General features: G+C 46.8%; 1 protein-coding gene across 1 annotated transcript in view; it reads right to left on the minus strand.

Moving 5' to 3' along the window:
* Positions 1 to 148: 148 nt before the first annotated feature.
* The window catches only part of ankrd52a (ankyrin repeat domain 52a), a 31,815-nt gene continuing 6,518 nt past the window's right edge, over positions 149 to 25,445 (minus strand). The window contains exons 3-28 of the mRNA XM_023804979.2: positions 22,093 to 22,171; positions 21,944 to 22,014; positions 21,433 to 21,633; positions 21,146 to 21,233; positions 20,552 to 20,694; positions 19,163 to 19,375; positions 18,985 to 19,063; positions 18,660 to 18,774; positions 18,415 to 18,497; positions 17,625 to 17,742; positions 17,461 to 17,529; positions 17,030 to 17,170; positions 16,829 to 16,891; positions 16,505 to 16,616; positions 15,898 to 15,969; positions 15,614 to 15,815; positions 15,428 to 15,515; positions 15,215 to 15,332; positions 14,862 to 15,081; positions 14,407 to 14,494; positions 14,220 to 14,303; positions 13,937 to 14,082; positions 13,712 to 13,794; positions 13,452 to 13,534; positions 13,251 to 13,342; positions 149 to 13,026 (exon numbers count right to left, since the gene is read on the minus strand). Of these exons, the coding sequence (XP_023660747.1) occupies positions 12,770 to 13,026; positions 13,251 to 13,342; positions 13,452 to 13,534; positions 13,712 to 13,794; positions 13,937 to 14,082; positions 14,220 to 14,303; positions 14,407 to 14,494; positions 14,862 to 15,081; positions 15,215 to 15,332; positions 15,428 to 15,515; positions 15,614 to 15,815; positions 15,898 to 15,969; positions 16,505 to 16,616; positions 16,829 to 16,891; positions 17,030 to 17,170; positions 17,461 to 17,529; positions 17,625 to 17,742; positions 18,415 to 18,497; positions 18,660 to 18,774; positions 18,985 to 19,063; positions 19,163 to 19,375; positions 20,552 to 20,694; positions 21,146 to 21,233; positions 21,433 to 21,633; positions 21,944 to 22,014; positions 22,093 to 22,171 (3,108 nt within the window). The 3' untranslated portion in view covers positions 149 to 12,769. The remainder of the gene's footprint in view (positions 13,027 to 13,250; positions 13,343 to 13,451; positions 13,535 to 13,711; positions 13,795 to 13,936; positions 14,083 to 14,219; positions 14,304 to 14,406; positions 14,495 to 14,861; positions 15,082 to 15,214; positions 15,333 to 15,427; positions 15,516 to 15,613; positions 15,816 to 15,897; positions 15,970 to 16,504; positions 16,617 to 16,828; positions 16,892 to 17,029; positions 17,171 to 17,460; positions 17,530 to 17,624; positions 17,743 to 18,414; positions 18,498 to 18,659; positions 18,775 to 18,984; positions 19,064 to 19,162; positions 19,376 to 20,551; positions 20,695 to 21,145; positions 21,234 to 21,432; positions 21,634 to 21,943; positions 22,015 to 22,092; positions 22,172 to 25,445) is intronic.

Below are 25,445 nucleotides of genomic sequence, written 5' to 3' on the forward strand. Positions count from 1 at the left end.
CACCAGAGATGCTCTTTGGCCGGTGCTATGGGGTCACTTGACTTTTCAGCGAAGGTGCTCTGAAATTTAGGGTTCTCCCCTTAATGCGCAGTGTTCACTTAATTTTAGATGGGGGGCTGGACTACAAACAGAAAGCCAGACAACAATAGATATTAAGCAATAGCACTTTATTTAAACATAACCAATTCTAAGCCACAATACTGAATAACAAGACTCATTGGCCGAAGCATACAGAGTATAAAATAGATAAAGGTTGAATGCCTGTAAGTTTGTATCTTTTAATGTCAAAGAACAATGCAGATTTTTTTCCCTTAAATCATGACTTTTTTTTTTTTTTTAAATACAGGTATGTAACATCCTTTTGTAACAAACAACCGTTCACTAGTTCACACAATGAGTTAACAAGGCAAAAGTGCTTTCAAGATTGCATTGTCACATAAAGTCATGAATGGCTTTAGGGTTTGTGTTTTTCCCCCATGGGATGGGGAGGGAAGGGTGTCCCAAACCACTCTTCTCTCTCAGGAAATTGGGGGTGGTGGGAGGGGGGAGGATAATGTCTTGGCCACCCCTCCCACCTGTAACGCTGACCCCCAAACACCAGTGTTCTTAGCTTCAACAACAAAGTAGGCATGGTAGGAGGTTGGGGCTGTAATGAACAGAACGCGATGGCTGGACTGGCATTTTGAAGACGTAAGGCTGGATTAGATGACCTCTCCTCCTACTGCACGGCTGTGCACACCTCCCTGCACCACAGACACACACGTTTGCTGCTTTTGTGCCAAAGTGTCACATACACAATGTCATATGCCATGAGAGTTGTAAACTTGAATCAAACTGTATGGCTCAACTTCACATCTACACTTTTTCAGGTGCAATAGAAGTAGTTATGGGGCATACTATTACCCCCACCCATTTTTCTTAAGGGAAAGGGGGGGGGGGGGGGAGACAGCCAATGTCTAGTACCTATCCAATACATAATATAATATGGGAGGTTAGGAAAACACCAGGTGTTTCGACAAAAGATTGTGCAAGATGGATGTAAGTTTTATGTATGTGCTACTGTTGAACCATAATAGAGAAATCATAATACAGTTTGGCTTCACATTCCAGTGGTATTGTTATATTTATGTATTTATAAATATTTAAATGATATACTCTCACACACACACAAACACACACCTTTTCATTGCAGATGGTAAAATGATATACTTCTTTCCATATATAGATTTGTCACCACACAGGTGTATATCTGCTAGATACATTGAGCTGTAATATATGGAGGTAGAATAAAACTACTAAGTATAATCAGTATGATCACTAATAGGATGAAGTGTACAGCATCTGAACAGTGAAAGGCGTTTATCTTATCTAATGGGTGTGGTTTAGAAAAGGAGAGATGTGATTGGTCCTGCTGTTCGCTCAGGGCCTGAATACATGCTGGTGATGGCATTTCCTACACTTAAACCATTTGTATTTGCAGATATGTCTATGAGGTATTCAGGGTAGATAAAGGACACCCTGCTTTCAACATACAAACACATATGCTTTGGGTGCTACCTCTAACCAGCTCTACAGTAGCAATTCAGGCTCTCAGATACCCAATGTCCCCAAACTTAACCTCTTATTTACAAAAAATATATAACAATGATTAGTGCTAAGAAAATAAAGCGAGTTAAAAAATAAAAGCAAAAATTCCCGTCTCTCCTTTTCTCGACGGCGGTACCAACCGCACTTAGCCGAGAAAGTATTCTTCCAAACGGACATGAGGTCCGTTTCTCGTCTCAGGTAAGATGTTCAACACAAGCCACTGACCTTATTCCTCTCATCCCCCGCATTGGTTGATGGGATTGCTACTGGCCAATAGCAATTAAAACCAGCAGCTCATGCAAGCTAGTATTTCACTTCAGTCCAACTACAGACCAGAAACCGACATGCTACTGTAACACATGTAAGCCCCGCGCGGGTAAGAGCTGCAGGGCCTCGGCTGGCCTGCACATTGCACAATTAAAATTAAATGGCTCCTACGCAGCCAATGATGAAAAACTGCACCCTGTAACTGTGCAGGCAGCATAACGTCGATTCAAATTCCCTTTTTGGACCTTCGACCCTGTTTGCACACAAAGACGATAAGTTGAGAGGAAAGATGAGAAAGTGGGGGGGGGAAGAAAAGCCACCATACCGAGACAGTAGAGTGAGGAGAGCAGGCTGGTTAGAGTCGGTATGTTGTGTAGGCCACAGTGCACAATGAAGCTCATGATACAGACCAGTAAGCCACTGGAGGTCAGAGGTCATTTTATGGGTCTGCTACAAATATGGAACAAGCAAAAACAAAGTTGAAAAGGAAATCTGCCTAGTTTCAAGCTAATGAAAGCCCTTCAGTCTAAAAGTTTTAGTACTTAAATTACTAGGTCATTGAGACTACAACATAAAAATCACACCGAAAAACTGCAATAATTGACTAACCTCTTAAAACATTTTAAAACCCAAATGATATTCTAATTTTAATCTATTGTCAATTCTAAGCAAACAGCAAATGCTTTTTTTTCCTCTCAAAGGGAATGTAGTTCCTGTTCCCAAATGGAAACCACAGTCATGGGACTGTACAGACACGTGACAATACTGTAAACTGGGAAAGCATGGACACTCCTCTGGAAAGAGGGAGAGACTTGTGTCACTGCGCTACTCAGAGAGCAGCTTAGTTGCCTTGGTTGAATGTGCACCCTGTTCCAGATGATATGTCTTCATCAACGGGGCGTCTGCCCCTACACTCACACACTTATGCACCCACACCTCCACAAGGAAATATTATTCACGCACATCCCCCCCACCCCACCCCCCAACACAGTACAGCAATGTTCTAAAGCACTTGAAATGGACACAGGGAAACCATTTTCAATAATTACACAAAAAAAAATGGTTATTCAGATATATGATGCAGCAATCTTTGCATTGTAACCCACTTTGATGAGAATCCACATGGTTCCATTTGCAAAAGAACTTGACTGAGGTCAGTAGAGCAAGAGGTTAACAACAACATAGATGCAGAAGTTCTGCTGACCCTGTGTGCCACATGAGCAGACAGAAGGAAGGCAATTAAATGATAAACAATCCTCCTCAGTGGAGCTCCTGCTCTTTGAAGTCCAAGCTTAGACGGGGGAAACTTAACTGCAGAAACTCAAGGTGAAGGACACCATGGCAGGACGGGAAACACTGATCACCAAAGGACGAGACCGACATCTCTGCCGGTCGGCTCTGTGCTCCAGCCTCAACCAACCTCCTCGACCCGTCCCCCGATAAACGACAAAAACACAGACCCCAGCCACTCTGAGGTATTGAGCGGAGGTGAAATTCCACGCAAAAGGCAGGGCGATCAGAACCTGCATAGAACATTCTGCCATCACTGCACGGGCCACAGAACGCTATGGCAAAGCTGATTGGACAGCATCACCGGGCCACCACTGTTCCCTGGACTTGAGCGTGTGCCCTGTGCAGTGATATCACTACTGTAAGCGAGGTATGATAAAATATGCGTGTGTGTAGGGCTCATGAGAAAAGCAGTATCTAAAGTTATACTTTATTCTCAGAGGCCAGCTACATTTGAGAATTAGCAAAACCATGTGTTTTAAGTAAACAAATTATCAGAGCTACTACTTCTTTGGGGGGGGGGGGGGGGCATATATTGCGAGTATTCTTGTTCACCTAGCTGGAGCCAAAATGCTTGGGCTTTTAAACACTTAAGCACTGGCCAATATACAGTTTAAACAACACACTGTCTGCTTCAACAGGGACCAAATAATCAAGTCATTTGCATGAAATCAGAGTTAAAATTAGTGGCACCTAACACATCCTGCTACGACACCCGAGACAGCTGCAAACTGCCACCTACATTCCAGTGCGTCAGACCCAGCGCCCTCTCTTGAAGGGGATTCTCAGCACTCGAAACAATGCCACGTATCTGTAGGGGCCCCGCAGTGTGTTAGTGTGTGAAATTATTGCACAACTAGCCATTCAAACCCATTCAAAGGGATATCTGGAGGAAACAGGGGTGGTGGATCATGCCATCAACTCTGTAGAAGACGCGAGATTTAACTACACTGATACACACTACAAAGGACACAGATGCAGAACAGGACACAGCTACAGCACCAAGCGAGAACAAACACAGCGCCAAACTTCACAACGGGAGTGCATCCCAGTCATAACTTAAACAAAATTATCCTCATTACAATTATATTTTTGGCTAAAACAAGCATCCCATACCTTTACACACCACTTCCAATGCAAGTGCACAAATGCATCGTAAAATATTAACACCCCCCAGGTTTATCTTAGGGCTAGGCTTATCTGAAATTTACCATGAAATTTTAAAAAAAGGAACACTGACCCAGACACCCATATCAAATAGCCTTAAATTACACTCCCCCCCCCCCCCCCCCATGGCAGTGCCCTGTAACTCCACCCAAGACTGGCTCACTAGCCCAGCAGGCCCAGATAAGTACTACAGGAGCTGCTCCTCACTTCAGTAGGTCCCTCTTGTGGATGCTATAGTCCAACCAAAGGAGAGTGATTATGATAATGACACACGCCTATTTGTAACTGGCTTTCATATTCTTCCTCACCGCAGAATGAAGGCCAACAATAACGTATAAGATACGAAAGGTTATCAAGAGTAGTGCGGCGTTAGGCGAGCCTTCCTTAGAAATCATGAACCTCTCCACGTAGCATTGCAGTAATACGCCGTTAGATATTGCTCTTCCGGTGTGGTCAGTGTACTTGAAATGTCAAACGAAATATATCAAAAGCACTTATTGTAGGCTAGTCATTCGGTTCTGAGAGAGGATAAGTAGCTACTTAGGAGGGATATGGCAAAGGACAGCAGGGATTACAGCAGCAGTGATCTATCAGGGACAAACTGAAGGGAAAGCAGGTGGGTGAGAGCCTCTCTGGGTTTGTGCTTTCAAATCTCCACCCGGAATGACGACACCCAAGATCCGACGGACCGTGGTGCCTGGAATGGAGAGCGGGAAGCTAAACGTGTGATCACAGAATGAGGGCTTGTCTCGATTTCACTTTTAAACTCAGTGTGGCATAGACTTGGGGGGGGGGGGGGGGGAGGGGAGGGGAGGGGGTGTTTCCAAGAAATGTCTCACAGCAGTCGTTCGCAACTCTTAATAGCAATAACTCTGAAATGTGCCCTTCATCATTTTTAAGTGTGTCTATTTTAATAAGGCTTTTGGGAGGTATTAATGGAAGACCATGCACTGATGCATGTATTCAAAAATGAGTAAAAAATAAAAAGGCACCAATCCATGTGTTCGTCACCATCACATGGGTTCACGTAGTATTAAAAATACAATTTAGACGGATTAAAGGCTGCTGGGAGATGCGCCGTTTCCTATAAAGACACAGTATGTAGTACCAAGTGGGGGGGGGGGGCTGTCAAATAGGGAACTAGTAAATGGACTTACCTCACAGTTAGATTTGAGTTAGTTTTTAATTGGTCTAATTATTCTTAAAACTCTGATGTTACAACCAATTAGATAATTTGAAGAACAGAAAAAAATCCTGCATAGTTCTTTAAAAAGGTTACATTTAAAGGGCATACACTAGAACTCTACGATGGATTATTCACTTAGTGGCCAATAAGGCTTTCCTTGATTCAACAGCATTAACAAAAAGGTACAGACATGGCCATTAGTAATCCACTTAGTCACGATTCATCCTCAAAAGTTATATAGTACTGTATTACTGCATACGCGTTTTAGCATTTATGTCAGATATATGCGCATGTACATTTTACACACAAACATCTGTGAATTTTTTCAGTCTGGCAGAGACATCTCCCTTGACAATAACGGACTGTTACTGAGGTAAGATCAGGGTCTCTTATGTCAGGCTGTAGCAGTGCAGACATTCCTCTGAGGTTGTGGAAGATTGCCAGTCTACCATGCCTGTCCACAATGAAATCATTAAACTGGTGATACAACTACCTAAGCAATCCACAAAAATTTAAGTTAAAAAGTGAGTGTTGCTTGCCGAAAAACTATGAAGGACATGAAAGCATTCCGATTGTGAAGCCATCTGAACATGTTTGAAAGCGCACACACACTTTAAATTGTCCCTCATGTTAACTTTAAGTAGAACCCAGCACAATTTACCCGAGCGGCGTGGGTGACCAACTGCTCGGGGGATTGTGTTTTTTGAAGAGAGATTCCGAAGGAACAGGAAGAAGAGCGTAAGCGTAAAGATTGAGCTTTGGACCAAGCTAGACCAGGGCGGAGTGGGCAGCTCGGGTAGACAGAGGCCTGACTGCCCAAACACCAGCTGACGGAGCGTAACCCCACCAGCCGCCCCACTGAGAACGCCGTCTATGGGCCTCAGAGCCCAGAGACCACCTCAGCAGTGCCGTCTACAGGGGCACCCGGCCTCAGAGCCGAGAGACCACCCCAGCAGTGCCGCAGAGATTAACAGAATTAAAATGATCATAACAAGAAGGCTAAAAGCCACCCGGCAGCCACAGCAAAACAGCACCAGTTGTAAAGGAAAGGGAAAGATGTCGCAGAGAGATGTTTTGAACCGGCTGAACACACTTAGAAACACTGACATCTCATTTCCGAAGGTTAATATAGAGTTTTTAAAATTTTACATTTCACAAAAGTCTGGAGTACAATTATATTACAGATAGTATATTACAAGGCAATTGTCAGTCCTGTGCTACCAAATAGGTTTAAGCGCAGACACTACTGTCTGATCATTACCATTTGATGCATGATCTGCCGAGTGCAGACGTCCAACTCAGCATACAAAACAATACTCTTAGGCATTCCTGCCTGTGGTAAACTTCCACGGTGTCGCCCGATTTAAGGCAGAGGTTCACTGGGAATGAAAACGTAAATGGGATTACTTTTACTATTGCCTTAGATGGATGCTTCAAGTAATAGGGACACGTATGCCCAAGGAGGTAAATGGAACATTCTCCGAGCAGACCGACGCCTTGGCCGGTATCAATACGCCACCAGCAACACACAAATACTACAGCCACAGTTACAATAAAAACATACAAGTGCCAGAGACTTTGTCCTCTCCACCACATTCATCTTCTTCCAAGCATGTCAGCTCATTTACATCTGACCACCTGTTCCCGTTTTCCTACAACAGTGAGCTGCAGAACCTCCCCCCCCCCCTCTTATACCTAGCTTGGACATCCTGTGAGCAGTGCTAATGAATCAACTCAAACTTCATTTGAAGGGGGTGCATTAACTGAGGGCAGCTTCTTCCCATCTTCTGCTTTCCTGCATTGCCTTTTGGACACTGGTCTTACTTCTCATTCCCAGTCCTCCATTCATTTGTGCAATAAAAACCTGGACACGTAAGCTACCACCTTGCATCACTGGGCACTGTTCTGACTCTATGGTCCTTACTCATAGAAAGCTTCCTTGGCCCACACATGAACAATACACATGAACAAATCGCTCAGTTGTGCCCCAAACACGCATTCAAAACCTGTCAAGTTGCACCACCCACTAACAGTTAGTCTTCCTCCAACCCCAAGAGTCCATCGCCAACCCATATTTTTGTTGGTCCACTTCGGAGCAACAAAGACTGTCCATTCTGTTTGAGTCAATGCAGGACTCATTTACAGACAAATATAATAATCTGATTAATGCCAAATCCTTAAGGTGCATTTCAAAACACAAGAAAGGTTAAGGCATGACAAACACAATGACTAAAACTGTGAAGGCAGTTCCTTTAAAAAAGAATTTTACAACTCCTACAGCAGGGTGCCTTTAATTTGTAGAAGAATTTAAATGGTGTCCAGTTCTCACAGAGCCAATGATAGGTGTGGGACTATTGTAATGCCATATTAGGACAATAAGCTGATTTTCAACAATGGCAGCAGAGGAAGCCAGTCTGTAGCTTCCTCCAATAGTTCATTGGTACAGATCGTAAAGTGATGGGGAAAGAAACCGCAGCATCCGCAGGATTGGGGTGGTCGAGTTGGACCATATTTTACATGCATAACACTGTTCATTCATCTAACTTCTGATAAAAGCCTGCAGTGACTCAACACAGAGGATGTGCATCTAGAAGCACACACGCACACACACGCGCACACCATAGCTTGACAAGGTGCGGTATTCCACATGAGACAGTCAACTTTGAATGGTTATAATGAAAAGCCCAGCCCCATCTCTGTCTTTTCCCAGTCAGCCAATCCCGTGGGGGGGCCACAAAGCTGATCATCCGTCAACGACTCAATACGCACAAATTAAGGACTATACATTCAGTTTAAGTGAGTTTCACTTCATGGCTCAGCAGAGTTGTCCATTTATACGTCTCACCCACAGTATCTAATTCATGTTCACTTTTCTGCTTTTGTTTTTTGGCAACTCATGAAATGAATGGCAGTGCAAATACACCGTGTAATGTATTTGTGCTACGCAAACACGTGCGCACACGCACGATCTGGGACGTGCACACCCCACTGTGCGCGTCGTCCATGCCGGTTCCCTTTGTTGATCGATTACAAGAGAAGCAGTAAGTTTCGCCAGTTTCTCCCCCGCAAACGGTTACAAGTCACCAGCTCAAGCTCCTATTTTTAATATCTACATATGTAACACACGTCACGCACACGTGTGCACGTACATGTAAATATATATATAGATATTAAACATATAAAAGTGCTTAATCATTTAAACAAGTGCTTTGGATCAGGGCTGAGTGGAACTGTATTATGTTTACAGATTTTTTTTTTGCATTTTACTTTTTTTTTTGTGTTTTAATTTTTTATTTTTTTTTATTATTCATAGGTTACTCTAAAAAGCTCTCTGGCTTCCCATAGCCCCAGAAACTGCATGGATCAATGCTCCAAACTTGTAAACGAAGTCAGTGAAATCGGGGGGTGGGGGTGGGGGGGGGGGTGTGAGCAGAGGGCAAAGACGGCCTTTCCCTATATAGCCCGTTACAACCCCCTGTGTTCCCGGTCAACATCTACAGGGAACAGCTCTTTAAAGGGGAGGCCGGCTCTTTGCCCCTCCACTCAAACAAGCCTATGAGGAAATTACTTAGAATAAAAATTTAAAAAAAAGCCACTGAGAATGCAAGGTTACAAAGGTACTAAGCTAAGGGGGAGACGACATCACCCTTGTTCTGCTTGAGAAAAGCTTAACATCAGCATTGTCTAATGGCTTGATTATGTGATGTCATCATCACAATGGCGGTGAGGGGGGGGTTGGGGCTTCAGTAAAAATAAAAATAAAAATAAAAAGTCAGGTAGCTCAATACAATCATTTTCAGCACATGTAGTACCATCCAGAAAGGGGAATAACAATGACGCTTCTGCCATTGGCTACTCCCCAAAATGTAAAAGATATTAAGCTTGTCTTTAAAGGCTTCAAACTGCTAAATAAAGAGCTCGTCAAACAGCAATACTGGCCACACACCTGGGTGCATGAGAAGCTTTGCTAATCCCCCACCCGCCAGTCAGTTCCTTCCCAGTCCATCTTCTGAATCTGATTAGGAACCAAATTGTCAAGTGACAAATTTTTAATAAAGATGCAAAAAGGATTTCTCATCTTATTACTACTTATTACTTAGAATCAAAGACATGTGCTATTGGAGCCTGAACAGCCCACCTACCACTAATTCCCCAGTGATTACCATGTTTCACCATGTATTTATTTATTTTTTCAAAAGCCATCTGCTGTGTCTTTGCCACAACAGTACGAGGGTTAAGAGAGAACAATTCTAGGTATGAGCTGAATAAGTAATGCGACTGAAGAATACCAAGAGCGATTATAAAATCCAATTAAGCATAAGGAATAGCAGATTGAACAAAAGCATTTTAGTGTAAACAGTTACGACAGGTGGTTTGCTTTGTTTTTGGCTAAAGGAACAAACAAGCGTAGTCACTTTGAATCACAGGCCTGAAACACTCCGTTACTTTTGTGGAATACCATGATGTAATGATTTTTTTTTTTTTTTGGATAGGAACAAACAACAAAAAAAACCACAAAACAAAAAGCCCTTACAGTACTGATTGTCTTCTTTTTTCTTTCTTTTTTTTTTTTTTTTTTTTAAAAAAAACTGCTTCAAAATTCAGGAACAAAGGAGCAATTTAACGATAAATTTCTGTCTGCGCTCAGTGCCAGAGGTCAGCCATACTAGACGAGATACAAGAAAACCATTCATGCTGAGAAATGGAGAATACAGCTTAAGATGGCTCAATATACCGTGCAGACTTAGTGCAAATGTTTAAAGTTTACAGCTACAAGGTTGAGTGAGCTAATTACACTAATTCAATTTAATAATGCTAATTAGATGTTTAATACCAATGTACTTTAACACTACTTAATTTCAATAATTTGCTGACTTGAACAAAATTGCATATGGAAACCCTATTGTTTTAGTGAACACCTCATTAGAGCTAGAATTAGGTGATACAAGCTTGCACAGATAGACAGACAGTGATCCAATCATTAAGACTATGAACAACACTGGGGAAAAAAATTCAAGTAATACAAAGCAGATGCTATGGTACCTTTGCTACCGGCAGATTTCTACATTAAGAAACTTCAAAATGTAGCTACAATTGTGCGCAACGGCTGGCAGGTGGAGCCGTAGAGCTAAAATAAGCGGACATCTACAGACCCATGTTCTGATAGCAGCAGCTCGTAAGATGGGGCAGGACAGCACACTCTGCATCAGTCAATGGGCCAGTTTGACTGAGTGTGTGTGGGGGGGTGTTTTTAAATATTTTTTTAAACTTATTTTTCCCCCAGTTCAGTCTGTACCTGTGAGGTATCGATAAGCGTCAGGCCATCAGAATGCACAGCAGACAGGTTGCATGGTAGTAACAGAGGTCATTAAATATTTCTATCAAGTATATATGATGCAGGTTATAGCTAAATAAAAGGGCAAATAGCACAGTGACTCTTTGCCCCTGAGGTATGAAATATGAACTAATTGCTCCTCTTCAAGCTGCCTACCACAGGCAGCACATTTCATTTTGCAGAATGTATTTCCCAAGCAGCTACATGCCCTTATTTTCTTAAATGAACTGAACAAGCCAGACAGCAAACCTCAGTCAACGATTCCTCCTGGGATTTGGGCCTGCAGCCTCATGGGCACAACTCCACTTTGGCCGAATTCATTCACCAGCAGAGGGCGATATAGTTAAAGCAGCTTGTATGTGCTGCTAATACAGGCTCTAGGCCAGTATCACACTTACAAACTCTTGTTTAAGAATTCAATGCAAACGTGGAGGGTTTTGTGCAAGGTGATGGATGACTGAGGACACGTTTATCCTGATAAAACTACCCGAAGCAACTTTGGAGAACATGCTGATCTCAGTTTAGTATGGCTGTCTGGTCAGTACACCAGTTAAAAACAAGTTTCCTAGTACTAATACAACCTTTGGTTATGTAAACACTTATCAGCAATCCAGCTTCAAAAACAACTAGATTTCGGACTAAGTGACAGTCTCATACCAAAACAATTAGTTTTACCCTCTGACAAGAAAAAAGTGCAAACAATTTATTAAAAAAAAAAAAAAAAAAATCAATTAATATCTTAAAAAGGCACCACAAAAGCAAAATATGAAGATGAGTTACTGCGATTCAAAAATGTGGAGCAAAAGCGCTTAAATTTATGAAATGAAAGATGAAATTTAGCAGCTACATGGAAAAGCTTAAGAAAAAAAAAATAAAACAACCCTTATCCACAATTTGTGCAAATTCTAAAAGTGCCATCAAGACTGTAAAGGTCTCATGCGTAAAGAGAGACAAATTTGAGGCTAACTGCTAACATATCATGGTCGGCAAGTGCTGCGAGGTGCTGCTGCGGATCGCTGGAGCCAAGGGTCCCTGCGCTCCGGCCTGGTTTCAAAGTGTGCGCTTCCTGTCTGACGCATGTCAACTCGCTTCAGTACTAAACACTAGAATTGTTCTCTTTAAAAAAGGAGGATTATCAAAGGGAATATGAGCGGGGCTGGGGGGCTTTTTGGAGAGGAATTATTACAGAAGGTGTGGTTCAACGCAGTGGGTCCATCTTAAAGAGCACCCTCCCCCCTCCCCCACCCAACTCAAACCCGAAAAAAACTCTTTACAGTTTTGGATCGCTTTCAGTCTAAGCTGGACCGAGGTGGCCCATGTGACATCACACCCTCCCCCCCCCCCAACACTTCAAAAAGGGTCTAACAGGCAGGCAAACCACAGGTCTTTTTAGGCTCCTCAGGATCCCTCCCCCCATGGGTGACAGCTCCCCCCCCCCCCTCGCCAGTGATGGGTCACATCTGCACTCACAGCATGGCTGCGGGCTGCCTGCCCCACACATGCCGCTGGGCGGGAGGGGTGTGGCCCTTTACACATCGCCCGCTCGAGACCCAAAGACCACAGGAGGGCAGCCAACCCCAAAGCAGGATTTGCCAGGAACCTCCCTCAGAGCTGAAGAACCATGGGCTGTCCTTTGCTTCTCCTGCCCGAGTCGACCCATTGCCGAGCTTTGGGTGGGACCACAGTGCTGCGTGATGAGCAGGACCCACAAAGAAAGGGAGAATGGGGAGACGGAGGGAGGCTGCAATGGCATCCGGTTGGCTGCACCACTGAGGGTTCTGCGCTCTCTCTCTCTCTCTCTCTCTATCACACACACACACACACCTAACAAGTGTCAGCAGGCATCACCAAGGGCGGCGGGGGGGGGGGCGGGGGCGGGTTTCAGACGGGGGTCGGGAGGGTGGATGCGGCGGGCACAGGGCAGCGGGCAGAGGGCTTCACTCGGAGAAGCAGCCGTCCACCCCGACGGCACCGTGACGCTCCTTGGCGTAACCGTGGCGAAGGTTGCCGTGGCGCAGGTTGCCGTTGGGCATGGGACTGCAGGCTGCAGTGATGCCGCAGTGCTTCAGCAGGTTGAAGCTGATGGTGGCGCCGGCGGGCTCTTTGGGAGGAAAAGGCTTCATGGTGGACAGGATCAGGGCCAGGCAGTCAGCCACGTCCTTGTTGGGGGCACAGGCCAAGGCTGGGGTGTGGCCTGCGGGAGCATGCAGGGGACACATAGGCAGACCGTCAGGCGAGCTCGCGGTCAAGCCAGAAGTGGGCGAGTATGAGGAAGAACTAACCGAAACTGCATTACAGCCAGATCTGCATGGGGCAAAAATGAGACTGATTTTTCTGTGATGCACAGACCTCAGTGCCTTTTGAGCCAGAGGACATTAAGGCAACAGCAAAAGGTTTTAACAGAAGTGCATGACTCACCCTCCCCGTCCACTGCCAGCACCGTGGCCCCGCGGCTGAGCAGCGCCTGCACCACAGCGGCGAGCCCATTCCGCGCAGCAATGTGCAGGGGCCTGACATGCAGAGAGGCGGCGGTCAGGCACATGCAGGCAACACGCTCCGCGCACAGCTAACCGCGGCGAGACGGGAGTGGGGGGGGGTCACCCACGGCTGCACACTCACATCTGCAGCGCGCTGTTCGTCGCATTGATGAGAGACGGATTGTGGATCTCGCCCAGGATCAGCAGGGCACACGTCTCATGACCCTGGGCCAAGGAGAGACAGCTATCACTAGGTCAAAGAAGCACCAGCAGTAACGCCTGCCCACATAAGCAGACACTACTGACTTCCATTATGGCGCAACCCTGCTGCATAAAAATGAATTACTGCCATCCTAGGGCATAGTTCCCTGGACCGGGAGAGCAGCCCTCGGCCAGTCTCACCTTGCTGCAGGCCAGGTGAAGGGCTGTATTCTTGTTCATGTCCAGCAGGGAGAGGTCAACCTTGGCGCGGTGCAACAGAAACTCTGCAGGAGTCCACAAAACCATACAAAGATGCAGAAAAATAAGAACCGGGTCCAGCATTTAATGACGGATTTTAGGAATGGCAACCACTAATGATGATATGAGCCCTGTAAGGAGAGACGGCCTGGCTGGCCTCCAACTGACCCACAGCTGCAGTCTGGCCTCGGTCGGCAGCCACCATGAGGGCGGAGCGCCCGGCGTGGTCCACGGCGTCGACCTCGGCGCCTCGGCGCAGCACCAGCTGCAGCCCTGGCAGGCTCTCCGCAAAGGCAGCGGCATGCAGCGGGGATCTGGAGGCGGGCAAAGGCAGAGGGCAGCTCTTATGAGTAATGCAGCGCGAGCGTGTGAGGCAGCAGGGCACGGCCCGGGAGCGGAGAGAGGAGAGAGGAGGAGAGGAGAGAGGAGGAGAGCGCTTTGGCCAGCCCACCTTCCTTTGGCATCGCGGATGTTGACCAGCTGGGAGCCCAAGGTCTCGACTAGGAGCTCAGCAACGCCATCGTGACCACGGATGCTGCATGAGAACAGAGAACACGTCCGTCAGACTGCACGATGTGTTTAATGAGAAGGTCGTTAAGGGGCACGTCGAGGGCGCCGCTGACAGACGGGATACTCACAGAGCGCAGTGCAGTGGGGTGAAAGGGTTGCCTTCCTGGATACTAAATGGTTTGTGTTCAAGTAAAACTTCCAAACAGTCTTCATGCCCTGAAGAGATGAGACAGGTCAGGTCACATAAAACAAAGGGCCGCAAAGTGTGAAGCCACAATGAAACGGAATACGGATTTACACGGATTTACACAGCAGTGGCGAGACAGGAATACCCTAGAGAAGCCACATTACTTAAGTAAGTTTATATTTACATAATGGATATGAGTGTGACAAAGCAGGTGCTGCAACGTGCTGTTACAAAGTATAAAGAATATAAAAATGTGCGATTTGCAGTGACTTACAAGCAAAGGAAAAGTATCTTTGCCGCAAATTATGCTACTAAGGCTGCCAAAGGATTTACATCTAGACCCATTTCCCTCCTGAGGACAGAGGACAGCAGATGCAGCCCAGCAGAGGTGCTCACCATGGTAGGCAGCCCAGTGCAGGGGGCTGTACCCGCTGTAGTCCAGCAGAGGGTCCAGGGGGTCAGTGCGGGCGGCAGCCTGCAGCAGGCAGCTCAGGAGCTCCGTGTGGCCGCAGGAGGCTGCCAGGTGCAGGGGGGTACGGCCCCGGACGTCCCGGCACAGCACATAGGCTTCGTGCTCCAGTAGGGCCAGCACACAGTCCTCACAGCCCACCACCGCCTGTCAGGGCAAGCCAGGAGGCCAGTCACACGCCAGCTCAACGAACCGAGCAAAGCCTACGGTGCCAGGGCCTGCAGCAGATGCCGAGTGCCGAGTTAGGAAGGCAGAGGCCGTCAGGGGGCCATTCACCCACCGCCCGATGAAGGGCTGTCCTGCCCCACTTGTCGCCCGCGTCCGGTGTGGCGTCCCGCTCCAGCAGGAGGCTCACGCAGCTCGTGTGGCTACCCAAGACGGCCAACATCAGTGGGGTTCTGCAGAGGGAGGAGAACCGCCAGACATTTCTCCCGACGCCCAATGTGGAGGAGTTCCCGGAAAAATGGGCGGGGGGGGGGGGGTCTCCACTTACTGTCCCATGGCATCGATGACATCAGGGAGGTCGTCCCGCTCCCCGTTGTCCATCAGTGCCTGCAGACAGTCTATGTGGCCGTGAGCAGCTGGGGGGGGGAGGGCACACAGAGTGAAGCATGAGATCTGAGGTCAGTCGGCACCCGAGCGTCTCTCCAATGCAGGCAGCCGGGGGGGGGGGCAGTACCTGCTACATGGGCGGGGCTCCACTTGCGGCGGCGCTCCTTCAGCAGGCGGGAGGCGCCGTGGGCGAGCAGCACCTCCACGCAGGCGCCGTGTCCCCTCTGTGTGGCCACGTACAGCGCGGTGCGTCCGCCAGAGTCGCGCACATCCAGGTTCACCAGGGTCTCTGCCAGCACGCGCAGCGCCTCACAGTGGCCGTTGTAGGCCTGCGGAGTCACGGTTCAGAGGCGCGGCACTTACAGCTGCGCCAGAACCCCCCCCCCCCCTCCCACACCGGGCCATACTCACAGCTAAGTGTAGCGGGCTGACGGGGGCGCTGCTCTCCACGTCTCCCAGGCAGTTGAAAGACATTTCCAGGAGCTGAGAAAGGAAGGGGGTGTGTTGGGGAGGTGAGCTACAGTGCCCTGACTGTCAGCCTCCACTGACTCCCCATGAACACCCCCTGGGAACAAAGACTCTCCTTTCTGCACTTCGGCAGCTGAGAGCTCACCTAACTCAGGTCATCTGAACGACAGCATACACCACACCAGGCGACACTAAGCTTCTGTGACAAGAAGGTCGCCGGTTCGAGCCCGGCCTTGAGAGAATAGTCACATGTCTATGGACCCTCGAGGCCCTTAACCCCCAGCTCCATGGGCGCTGCTACAGGAGGCTGCCAAGCTAACGCTCACCTACATGTGCGTCAGTGTGTCAGAGAGCAAGATGGGCTAGACAGGAAGAGAATTTCCCACTGGGGATCAATAAATTGTCATTAATTATTATCACTACTACTGCACAGAAGCAGTTTGCTTTTTTCCCCCAGATTATAGCGCATTTTGAAAAGCCTTCAGATGACCCATAATTCCAGGCTGCATAAAGTCATTCTGAATCTAGCCAGCGGGATTGGGGGGCTCACCAGTTCCAGGTTCTGCTTGTTGCCATGCGCGGCTGCATAGTGAACTGCAGTGTAGCCACTGGCGTTGCGCACAGCTGGGTCCGCCCCATTGTCCAGCAAATGCTCCAGGCAGCTGTGCGTACAGACAGACACAGGCATCAACCGCGGCCCCAAAGCCAGGCTGCGCGAAACGGGGCCTGTTCGGGTTCTGTCAAGCCAAAGCCGAGACCTCATCTCCCCCCTCCAGAGAAATGCAGAAACAACCGGAGTGCTGCCTGCAGCCCAGCCATGCAGCGCCTCACACGGCAGCAAAAGAGCTGCTAATCAAGTATGAGTCAGACTCACAGAAAGGCCTCCTTTGCCTTCTCCTCCTCAGTTGGCTGGCTCCCAGAGTAATGTCGGTCCACCCTGGAAGAGCCACAGTTTATAATAAAGTATTATTATATTATTATTCAAAGCCATTAAGGCATTTCTGAACACGCAAAGTATTTTAACAATAATGGCACACACTAGCCACGCCTATTGTACACTAGCATGTGCACTCACCGGCGGAAGGCTTGGGAGGCAGCAGCGTAGTGCAGCGGGGAGCAGCCTTTGCCGTCGGGCTCATTCACCTCAGCCCCGGCGCGCACCAAGGCCACGCTGCACTGGTAGCCCCCATTGGCTGCCGCATAGTGCAAGGGGGTCCTGGGGAAGGTCATACAAGCTCATTCAAGGTGGATAAAAAGCAGGTGCGCTAAACAGTAATGATGGCCAAAATGATGCTCCATGAACCATTTGCTGTTCTTTCTAACCCCACTAGATGGTGCTCTTGGTTTACTTTGGGACATGCTTTAAGCCTTTCTTGAACAGAGTGCTCCATCTAGTGGGGTCAGAAAATACGGCAAATGGTTCATTAAGCATCGTTTCAGTCATCATTAGTAAACGGGGAGGAGGGCGCTGAAAGGGGAGGTTCCTTGGGCCCAGCCCTCTCGTACCTTCCCAATTTGTCCTTCTTACTCAGGTCGGCGCCACTGCTCAAAAGCAGGTTAAGACATTCAACGTTTCTGTGAAGCAGACAGGAGATGGGAGGGTAAATAGCAGGCAGACCGACAGAGACGGACAGAGACGGACAGAGACGGACAGACGCAGCAGCACTCACCCTCCCGAAGCAGCAGCGTGTAGACAGGTCCTCCCCTGGTTGTCCGGGGTGTTTATGTCAAACCCAGCTGAGAGCACGTGCTCATTGCTCAGAGACGACACAATGCTGTACAGCTGACCTAAGGAGAAGGGGGGCGGGGTGGTGTTTAAAATCGGAGCACCCCAGAAAGCTACTAGAACACTTTCAAAGTTGGTCAGGGAAGATGTTGGGGTGCACACTTCAGGGCCTGGACCTGCCTGTTCTGACTGCCTCTGCAGATTTACAACCGAACATGGTGTACATTCACAATTTATTCATTTGCCTGACATTTTTATTCAAAAAGACTTGCAGCAGAAGAAAGGTTACAATTTGTGTGTGCTCCCTGAGATTTGAACCCAAGACTTATGTTGTTAGTGTTCAAGGAATACATCTACCATCTGCCTGACATCCTTTGCACAGAAATATGTCAAACTCTGCATTAATGTTACTCCTAGAGACTGTCTGTTAAAATTATTCCCATGTACATTGCTCTATAGAAAATTTAGAAAAGGAAAAGGCAGTCAACAAAACAAATCTCTGCCCTCTTGTTTTCTATACCACAAAAGCTGGACCAGTGACAAACAGTAGACACAAAGAAAAGAATTCTATAGCTAACTGCAAAACACAGATGTCCTCTTATACTTATGACGTATATATGGATCTGAGAAGCGCTGCTGGACAGGGGGACTCCAGCATCAAAGAGCATAAAATCTTAAGTTTGAGCCAATCACAGCATAGGCGTGTGCTTGGGCACGGTGGCCAACAGACTCACCTGAGGAGAGTAACTTGCGACAACAGTCTGAGAACCCGTAGAGCACTGCCAGGTGCAGGGGGAACATGCCATGGATCCCCTGCCTGAAGACAGGAAAGAGGTACTATCAACGCGAGAAGATACCAACCACAAGCCAAGGACCTCACACACATACAACAGCTCTTTCCAAAAAGCAAGGGGGAACCTATGATCCATGTTATAGCTCATTAGCCCACCCCCCACCGGCCCTGAGAAGTTGCCCCTACCTGGCCGTGTCAGCGCCATTGGTCATCAGGGTGCTGATGAGCAGCTCATGGCCATACTTAGCAGCAACGTGAAGAGGAGTATTGCCATATTTATCCACACAGTCGATCTCCCCACCTGTGACCAAGAGGAAACAGGGTTGAGACTTGGTGTCGAAATATCTGGGTTTACAGTACCACCTGTCAGGAAGACATTCTAATGTCCTTCACAAACACATCTCCCTTCAGAGAGTTCATCTTATTCCGACAGAGCTGAAGGGGCATCCATGGGAACTGGTTTGTACATCACTGTTTTGGGGTGTGTTCATCACTTCACTACTCATTATACCATTTTGGATGAGGATCTGGGAGCGAGTGAAGCGTCCGTGAATGGCAGCCATGTGCAGGGGGCTCTTCCCGTCTTTGCTCTGGAAAGAGAGAGAAAAAAAAAAGGACAAAATATGCTAAATGTGCGAGTAGGCCCTGGCACGTCCTGCTGGATCTACACAAGCACGTATGCAGCGCACCTGCATGTTGACGTCGGCCCCGTTGTTGACCAGCAGCTCCAGGCAGAGCGCCCCGTTGGTGGACACGGCTGCCAGGTGCAGCGGGGTGTATCCGCGCAGGTTGGGCTGGTTGACGTTGGCGCCGCGGTTCACCAGCTCGTTGGCCACCGCCTCCTGGCCGGTGTAACAGGCCACGTGCAGCGCCGTGTTCCCAAAGGCGTTGGGCTCATCAATCTGAGGGGGAAGAGGGAAAACAGGCAATGGATTATGGGGGAATGAGCAAGGGGGGTAGACACCATGGGAGGAAAAAGACAGACAGACCTATAAAAGGAAGCAGGTGAGTTCAATACTACCATATGTAGGCATACCATATACACACAAGACAAACACTCACTGATCACTTTCTTAGGGACACCATAGTAATACTGGGCAGGGCCTCCCTTTGCTCTCAGAACAGCCTCAATTCTTTATGGCACTAATCACAAGATGTTGGAAACATGCCTTTGAGATTCTGGTTCGTGCTGACATGATTACATCACAATTCCTGCAGATTTGACAGCTACATATCCCTGCAAATTCTACCTCACCCCAAAGGTGTCCTATTAGATTCAGATCTGGTGACTGGGAAAGCCACTGAAGAATAATGAACTCATTGTCATGTTCATGAAACCTTGCTGGAAGCAGCCATCAGAATATGGGTAAGTTGTGGTCATGAAAGGACAATGCTCAAATGGGCTGTGGCATTCAAGAGATGATCGACTGGTATGAACTGGTCCAATGTGTGCCAAGAAAACATTCCTCACACCATTTCACCACCAGCAGCCTGGACCGCTGACAGAAGGCAGGTTGGGTCCATGGATTCATACCGTTGATGTCAAATTCTGACCCAACCATCTGTGTGCCTCAGCAGAAATCAGGATTCATCAGAGCAGGCTACGTTTTCCTGATTGTCAGCTGCCCAGTTCTGGTGAGCCTGTGCCCAGTGCAGCCTCAGCCTTCCGGTTTTGGTTGAGAGGAAAAGAACCCAACGAGGTCTTCTGCTGTTGTAGCCCATCCGCCACAAGGTTTGTTGTGTTGTGTATCCTGAGATGCTTTCCTGCTCACTCTGGTTGTACAGACTGGTTATCTGAGTTACCATAGCCTTTCAGTCAGCTTGAACCAGTCTGCCCATTCTCCTCTGACCTCTCTCATCAACAAGGCATTTCCATCTACGCAGCTACCATTCACTCTGCATTTTTCCCCCATTCGGGTGTTTGATTTGAACATTAACTGAAGCTCCTGATCTGTATCTGCATGATTTTATACATTGTGCTGCTGCTACATGATTGGCTGATTAGATAATTACATGAATAAGCAGGTGTTGCTAATAACGTGGTCAGTGAGTGCATGTTAGCTCCCACACAGACTCACCTCAGCCCCCAGTCGGAGGAGGTACTTGACCACGTCTATCTGGCCGCTGGCAGCGGCGGCATGGAGGGGCGTGTAGCCCCGCTTGTCCTTGCAGGCTGTGTCCGCACTCCGTGACACCAGGAGCTTCACCACCTCCAAATGCCCTGCAGGAGGCGGGCAAGAGACAGCAGGGTTTCCGCTTATTTCAGAGTCCGAAGCATATGCTTTCATAGCGTAAATGACATCCAAGTTTTCCCATAACCTTTTACCCAATACAGGTCAGCGCCGAGCCCTAGCCCAGAAAGTCCAGGGCACACACTAAGAATGACACACTACGGGCAATTCATAAACACCTAAACTGCATCCTTTTGGACATGGGACAGGAAACCCTCACAAACACGTGGAATCTGTGCCTCTCTCTGGAAGGTCATGGATTTAAGTCGCACGGCTGACAGAGTGGCATCACATCACTGTCGGGCCCTTAACCCAAGGACACTAGGTACATCCGGCTAAATAAATGTCAATTTAAATATAAAATGTCGATGCTACACACACAGGCTGAGCAGGTGACAGCAAGGCCCACCACACCAGCCTCAATGACAAATGGCTCTTTACCCAGATAGGCTGCCCAGTGGATGGGCTGCCTCTCTTTCTTATCGCTGGCACTCAGATTGGCCCCTTTGTTCAGCAGCAACTTCACCATCTGGGCACAAAACACACGGGAGTGAGACCACAAATGCAAACACAAAAGTTAAACAGAAAAACAGAGACGAGACTCACTACAGGAGTATTTAACAGAGGCAGCCGAGCTCCGAGCTACAATGACAACTTTGAGCCAATGGCAGAATCTTGAACACGCGTGTCCATGAGCCACCGAGACGTGTGGCAGAACAGTGCCTGACCTCCAGGTAGCCGCTGTGGGCGGCATGGTGCAGCGCTGTCCGGCCCATGCGGTCCGCCACGTTCAGGCTGCTCAGCTGGGGTAGCAGGGCCTCGGCGCACCTGGTGGCGCGGTTGGCGGCTGCCACGTGCAGCGCCGTCTGCCAGTACTTGTCCCGAGCGTTCACCTCCGCACCCTGCCGCAACAGCAGCCCCACAGCCCTCTGGGAAACGGAACCACGCCATATCAGCATCATTATCTCCACGTCAAAAACCATTTTCACAGCCAGGTGTAAAAGCTCCACATCTTTCTAATAAACAGTTTCTCAGATATCTTGGAAAGCATGAGACTTTTGACCCGCACACATTGAATAACAGGTGGAAATCAGTCCAAACTATATAAGCAGCAGTCTTACAAAGGAAAATATGAATATTACCTTGTAGATAATAACTGCTGCGAATATTACCGATATTAATGATATAATTATTGATGCTAATGGTGTTATTAGTAAGTGGTACACTATTGTAACTTACTTCATTGCGGGAGGCAGCTGCCCGGTGCAGAGGTGTCAGCCACACATGGTCCTTTGCATTAACACTAGCACCTGGCAGGGTTCAGACAGAAACGCAGTGAGACGGAGGAGCCCTGGGTGCTCCGAGGCAGACAGGGGGACCCAGCATACCTGAATTGATGAGGAGGTCCATTATGTGAACGTCGCCCAGACAAGCAGCGGCGTGCAGAGGCGTACGGCGTTCATGGTCCTAAAAGGGAGATCCGGGGAGGTCACAGGTCAATTGCTTTTTTCCTTTAAGATTATCTGTCAGCTCTGACATCAAAATCAAACATCCCTCTAGAAAACACTGATCATCTGTCACAACAGTAAGTAGCTACACAGAAACAAGCTACAAAATCAAGTATCCCCCATTCCGTCCCATCAACCCCACCCCTTCATAGAATCCCTACTTCTCCCAAACCCCCAACCTATATCTATAGCCCCCCTACACTAGGTTTGGGCACTATCAAATTTTTCATACCATCACACTGTCTATACAGACGCTCCTCTACTTACGAACTTTCAGACATACGAACTAAGAGGACTAAGTTCAAATTGTGTTTGTTGGGCTCCCATTTCCTGTCTGCAACATCATTTGTTTTTTTCTGCGCACCAATTCCGCCTAGTACAACTTCAGGCCGCTACTCCCGCCGCACAGCAGTGTAGCATGTGTACTCCCAGCATCCTAGTTCTTAGTACTTGCGAATACTCGTAAAATTACGTTGAATAACCACTTACGAAAATTTCAAGTTGCGAACGGCCGTTCAGAACGTATCTCGTTCGTAAGTAGAGGAGCGTCTGTACATTAATCTGTGGTACACTGTTTGAATGGTGTTTATCAAAATTGAATTGGCACTCCAGCCGCTGGAAAAACTCACAATGTTCCATCCAGACTAGTGTGGTGCTGAAGTATCACCTGCCACACAGGTGCACTCAGGTTCTCATCCCTGAGGTGGTTTGTCATGTGGTGCAGTGGGTTAAATTTCACCAAAATACTGCAGTATACAGACAAAGTTATCCTAACACGGACCAAGAATACCCTACACATTTCCCACCTCTCCAAAAAAATCCTTAATAAAAGCCTGACTTTCTTTGACTTATTAATGCAATCAGGCTCACTTGATCTGGACTTGTTCTTTCTAGCACCATCACTGACCAAAATAAGTCAACAAGAAACCATCTTCAGTGGCAGATCAGTCCCAAAACCATATGTATGGGGAATACAATAAATGCAGCGTCACCACGGAGACATGACTGCATATCCACATACTGATCACTGGAACCTCTGCAGAGGAAGAACGTGGTCTCACTATTGAAAGCCAGTAACTTCAGGCCCAAGGTGGGTCGTTCCATTTTATTTCAACAAATTAAAAAAAAAAGTTTTTGCATCAATTTGAGATTTGGAATGTGAATTACCAGAGTTCCATAAAGTTCCAAAAGTTCGGTACTTCTTTCATGTCGGTTTTCCACTGGCGTAAAAAATGGTACCGGCGCCAAATAACATCATCTGTGACCGCCCCTGACTGACAGCCCAAAATTAAAACTAACACTTGAGGCTGGAAAATACGGTTTATTGTTATGTCAGCTTCTATCACAGTATAAGATTCAGTAAAATCCAAATCATGCTGCCATCAATTACGTTTACAAATTAATTATGTTTTTTGATTTTCAAGCGGCATTGTTCGGTGTTTCACGTGTGCCCCATTTCTTCCAAGCGGCTTGGTATTACGGTGTTCCGGGCAATTCAGTTTCCCTATGTTTCTTTTTTATTTCGAGTCATGCCATCCAAATCCCACTGGATCTGTTCATCTGACCATATGGCGATTAAAGCCTGTGTTTCTTCGTTCGTCCATCCTTCCATTTTACTTTAATATTTTTGTTTCTACTGCTTTTTATTTTGTTTCTCGCTGCGATCGCTCTGTTCGCTGTGTGTTTCAAAAGATGGCGGTTGTATTTTGTGTTTCAGCGGCAGGCTATTTGCATAACCAACAAATACGTTTGCAAGTCCCACCCCAAAGTACCCCAAATGGTTTGGCACTTTCGGTACTCGAGATTTCGGTACTGGTACTCGACCGGAAGTCAATGGAAAAGCGAAAGTATCGAAAGTACCGTACGAAACTTCCGTACTTTGTGCGGTGGAGAAGCGCTCTATGTTTAATAGAAAGTTAGTTAAACGAAAAGGCCAATTTTAAATGTCTTCTCCATAAGACAGTCATGTTACAATAAAATAATTACTACAGGATGCAGTGGAGGTATGTTTGTTACTTTTGAGTTCGATAAATCATTTATTTCTTACCTGAAAAAAATTCTAAACTTTGCTTATAAGTATTTATAAAAAAAATTTAATGTAAAATTTTGAGGTACTTCTTTAGTTTTCAATTCAAAGTTTTGAAATTCAAATTCATAGTCCAGAACTGAACTTGTGTTTTCCCTGTCTCTGACTCAGCCAGGTCCAGAAATGAACTCCGTCTCGTCTTGGACTCACCCACCTTCTGGTACATGGTTTTGACTCGATTTGTTACAGACACGGTCTTGGCTCAGACTCTACTAAGGTGGATTCGAACACAACACTGAATTATACATATCTTTCAGAGCTCAAAAATGTGTCTTATTTATATTTATAAATTTATATATTATATATATATATATATATATATATATATATATATATATATATATATATATATATATATATATATATATATATATATATATATATATATTAGGGCTGTCGAAATTAACGCGTTAACGTGGATTAATCCATCATCGTGATTAATCTGATTAAATTTTTTAACGCAATTAACCCATGTGCAACGCAGAATGATTAAAAATCCCTGAAATGTCTCTGTCAACCCATTTCGGGCAGTTTTGGTGTGTTCCATTTGCCCTCGGAACTCGTATTCCGAGTCGGATTCCGGAGTTTTGAAGCCAGAAGTAACGACATACGCTCCCGTTTCTCGGAGATCCGAGAAATGTCTCGGAGCAACACAGAGGATCCCGAGTTCAGAATCCAAGATAGCTGCGCCTTGTAGTTTTACTGTTTAAACACTACTTCTCATTTGTGGCTCATTAAATCGGTCGCACACGCTATACCGTCCAAGTTATCTGTGGATGTGTTGCTGCGGAGTTTTATATGTAAAGCACCGCACGTAATGTGTTATCAACTGATATTGCTAACAATGGCAATTAACCGGGCTAGAATTGGACTTCATGATTACCGTATTTTTCGGACCATAAGACGCACCGGACCATAAAACGCACCTAGTTGTAGGGGAGGGACTTGAAGAAAAAAAAGATTCTGAACCAAATAGTGTCCTACAATATTTTACGTCAACCATGTACAGTGAACAGTAGTCAACAGCAGCATTAAGAACCATTATCACTGTTATTAACAAATAAAGTCAGTAAAAAACAATAAAAGTACAAAGAAACAAAGAGACACTTCAGTAACAAAAAACTTTCATGTGTATGAATGATCCATT

Source organism: Paramormyrops kingsleyae, chromosome 6, assembly GCF_048594095.1.
Source record: "Paramormyrops kingsleyae isolate MSU_618 chromosome 6, PKINGS_0.4, whole genome shotgun sequence".
Taxonomy (NCBI): domain Eukaryota; kingdom Metazoa; phylum Chordata; class Actinopteri; order Osteoglossiformes; family Mormyridae; genus Paramormyrops; species Paramormyrops kingsleyae.